General features: G+C 47.3%; 1 protein-coding gene across 1 annotated transcript; it reads left to right on the forward strand.

Moving 5' to 3' along the window:
* The first annotated feature begins 460 nt into the window (after positions 1-460).
* LOC144273577 (olfactory receptor OR9H1-like) lies at positions 461-1,459 on the forward strand. Its single transcript, XM_077832221.1, has one exon. It carries the CDS (start codon positions 461-463, stop codon positions 1,457-1,459), a length of 999 nt encoding a protein of 332 aa, XP_077688347.1.
* Positions 1,460-2,411: the final 952 nt, after the last annotated feature.

Raw genomic sequence — 2,411 nt, forward strand, 5'->3', positions numbered from 1 at the left:
TCTCAGAAACCCTCGTATAAATCCAGAGTCAGAGCCAAATTAACAACAACTCGAGTTCTTCTCACCCACAGATCTCACAGCACTTTAGGCTGAAGTTCAGTATCATTATTTCCATTTTACAGGTGGGTAAACTAAAGTACAGAGCGGGGATGGGACTTCCCCAGGTCACCCAACAGGCCATTACCAGAGCTGGGGATAAAACCCAGTAGAGCACTTTGTTCACTTGTGCACACTATCCTCTGGCTTAATTCCAAGATAGGACTCTGGCCTTTTCGGCCCAATTCTGTTCTCATTTACCTCGGTGTCAATCCAGAGTGACTCAGTGGAATTCTGCTGGCCCAACTGAGATCAGAGTCTGTCCCCCAGCATTAAGATGTGGAGATACTAGGGCCAGCAGTGGAGGTTCCCAGCCCCTCTGTGATATTTCCCTTTTTTCCTTTCCCACCATCAGATCCCAAGCATGGGCAGTGGAAACAGCACCATGGTGATGGAGTTCATCCTTCTGGGCTTCACATCAAGCCCAGAGCTGCGAGCCCTGCTCTTTGCGCTTTTCTCAGTCAGCTACGTCACCATCCTGCTGGGGAACGCCAGCCTCCTGCTGGTCATCCACCTCGATGCTCGCCTGCAAACCCCCATGTATCTCTTTCTCAGGCACCTGTCCTTCGTGGACCTCTGCTACGCCTCTGCCATCATCCCCAAGGCTCTGAACAGCTTCGTGACAGGAGACGGGACCATCTCCTTCTTGGGGTGCGCCGTGCAGTTCTGTGTCTTCGGCGGCATGCTGACCACTGAGTGCTGCCTGCTGGCCGCCATGGCCTACGATCGCTTTGTGGCCATCTGCAAGCCGCTGCTCTACACAGTTGCCATGTCCGATGGGGTTTGCACCTGGCTCCTGGCCTGCTCCTATGCCAGCGGCTTCCTGAACTCCTTAATCCAAACTCTCTGCACATTCAGCTTGCCCTTCTGTGGGGACAACCAGGTCGACCATTTCTTCTGTGACATCACACCCCTGGTGAAGCTCTCCTGCAATGAGACCCAGAGCAACATGACCATCATCCTGGCTTCGGCCTGTGTCATCGGTGTCAGCAGCTTCCTGACCACGCTGACTTCCTACCTGTACATCTTCTCAGCCATCCTCAGGATCCCCTCCCATCAGGGCAGATGCAAGACCTTCTCCACCTGCACCTCTCACCTCACAGCCATCTCCATCTTCTTCGGGACTCTGATTTTCATGTACGTGCGGCCCAAGCCAAGTTATTCTGCTCAGCAGGACAAAGCTGTCTCTGTGCTGTACACCCTAGTGATTCCCCTGGTGAACCCCATGATCTACAGCCTGAGGAATAAGGAAGTTAAAGAGGCATTGAGGAGAAGGCTTCCTGTCACAGTCAGTGGTTTGCATCTTCCCACCCTTCCCTCTTCCAAAGAACCTGGCCTAAACAGAGCTTTCTATAACACATAGAGGGAGAAGAGCCAAAGACTAGATTACATTCACAAGGGGCTTTGCTAATGCTGATCCATCAAAAGTGGGCAGCAATTTTCAATGGACCCAAGGGATTTAGGTGCCCAAATCCATTCATATGCAATGAGAGTGGAATGCCTTTCTCTCTTAGTATCCTTTTAAAATCCATGGCCAAGATACCACAGTGATGGGCAACAAAATAAAAACATGTTGGATAAATAGACAAACAAACAGACAACACGTAATGATAGATAGATAGACAGATAGATAGATAGATAGTGAACAGAAGTGGGAGGGGAATAACATTTTAATTTGTATCTACTTCAAGGAAGGGGTTAAATTACTGACCCATGGGGGTAACCTGTAAGTATCTTTATAGTACAGAAAGTCAGATGACCAACTTTTTCCAAAGTGGCTCTTGGTTTTGGCTCCCTTGATTTGTGAGAACTCAGCTTAGACACCTTAGTCCTGAGATGTCAGAGGAAATGAGCAACTGCAGCTCCTATCGTCCATCCAACTCTCCCTCTCTATCTCAGATGATAAGCTCTCCAGGTTGGCTTCCCTTTGGAGAAACCAGCTACACAGATTCAAAGTTTTGCTTTTTTATTTACACTATATACATGTGGCCTGGAACAGAGGTGGTCAGAAAGATCACACAGGCAATCCTTGCTATTAGAAATTTCAGCCCCCAAACCAACGCCCGATTCCCATACAGTATCTTTGCCCAAGAATTGCCTTTAGATAAAGAACAAATTTTCTTGCTATTTGCGAGAGCTCCCTGCAAAAAATATATATGTATTAAATTAACAACAATAGAATATTTCTTCAAAGACTGAAAAGAGCTTTCACACTAAGAAAAAATGTAAGAGCACCACCTATTGATTCCTGCCATAACAATATTTTAGGGCAGTGGATGTATTTTGTTAAGAAAATCAATCAATGTAATTGTGAA

This window comes from Eretmochelys imbricata, chromosome 13 (genome assembly GCF_965152235.1).
Source record: "Eretmochelys imbricata isolate rEreImb1 chromosome 13, rEreImb1.hap1, whole genome shotgun sequence".
Taxonomy (NCBI): Eukaryota; Metazoa; Chordata; order Testudines; family Cheloniidae; genus Eretmochelys; species Eretmochelys imbricata.

Excerpts from the sequence above, each read along its gene's own strand:
- LOC144273577 (XM_077832221.1), top strand. The coding sequence starts at position 461 with ATGGGCAGTGGAAACAGCACCATGGTGATGGAGTTCATCCTTCTGGGC.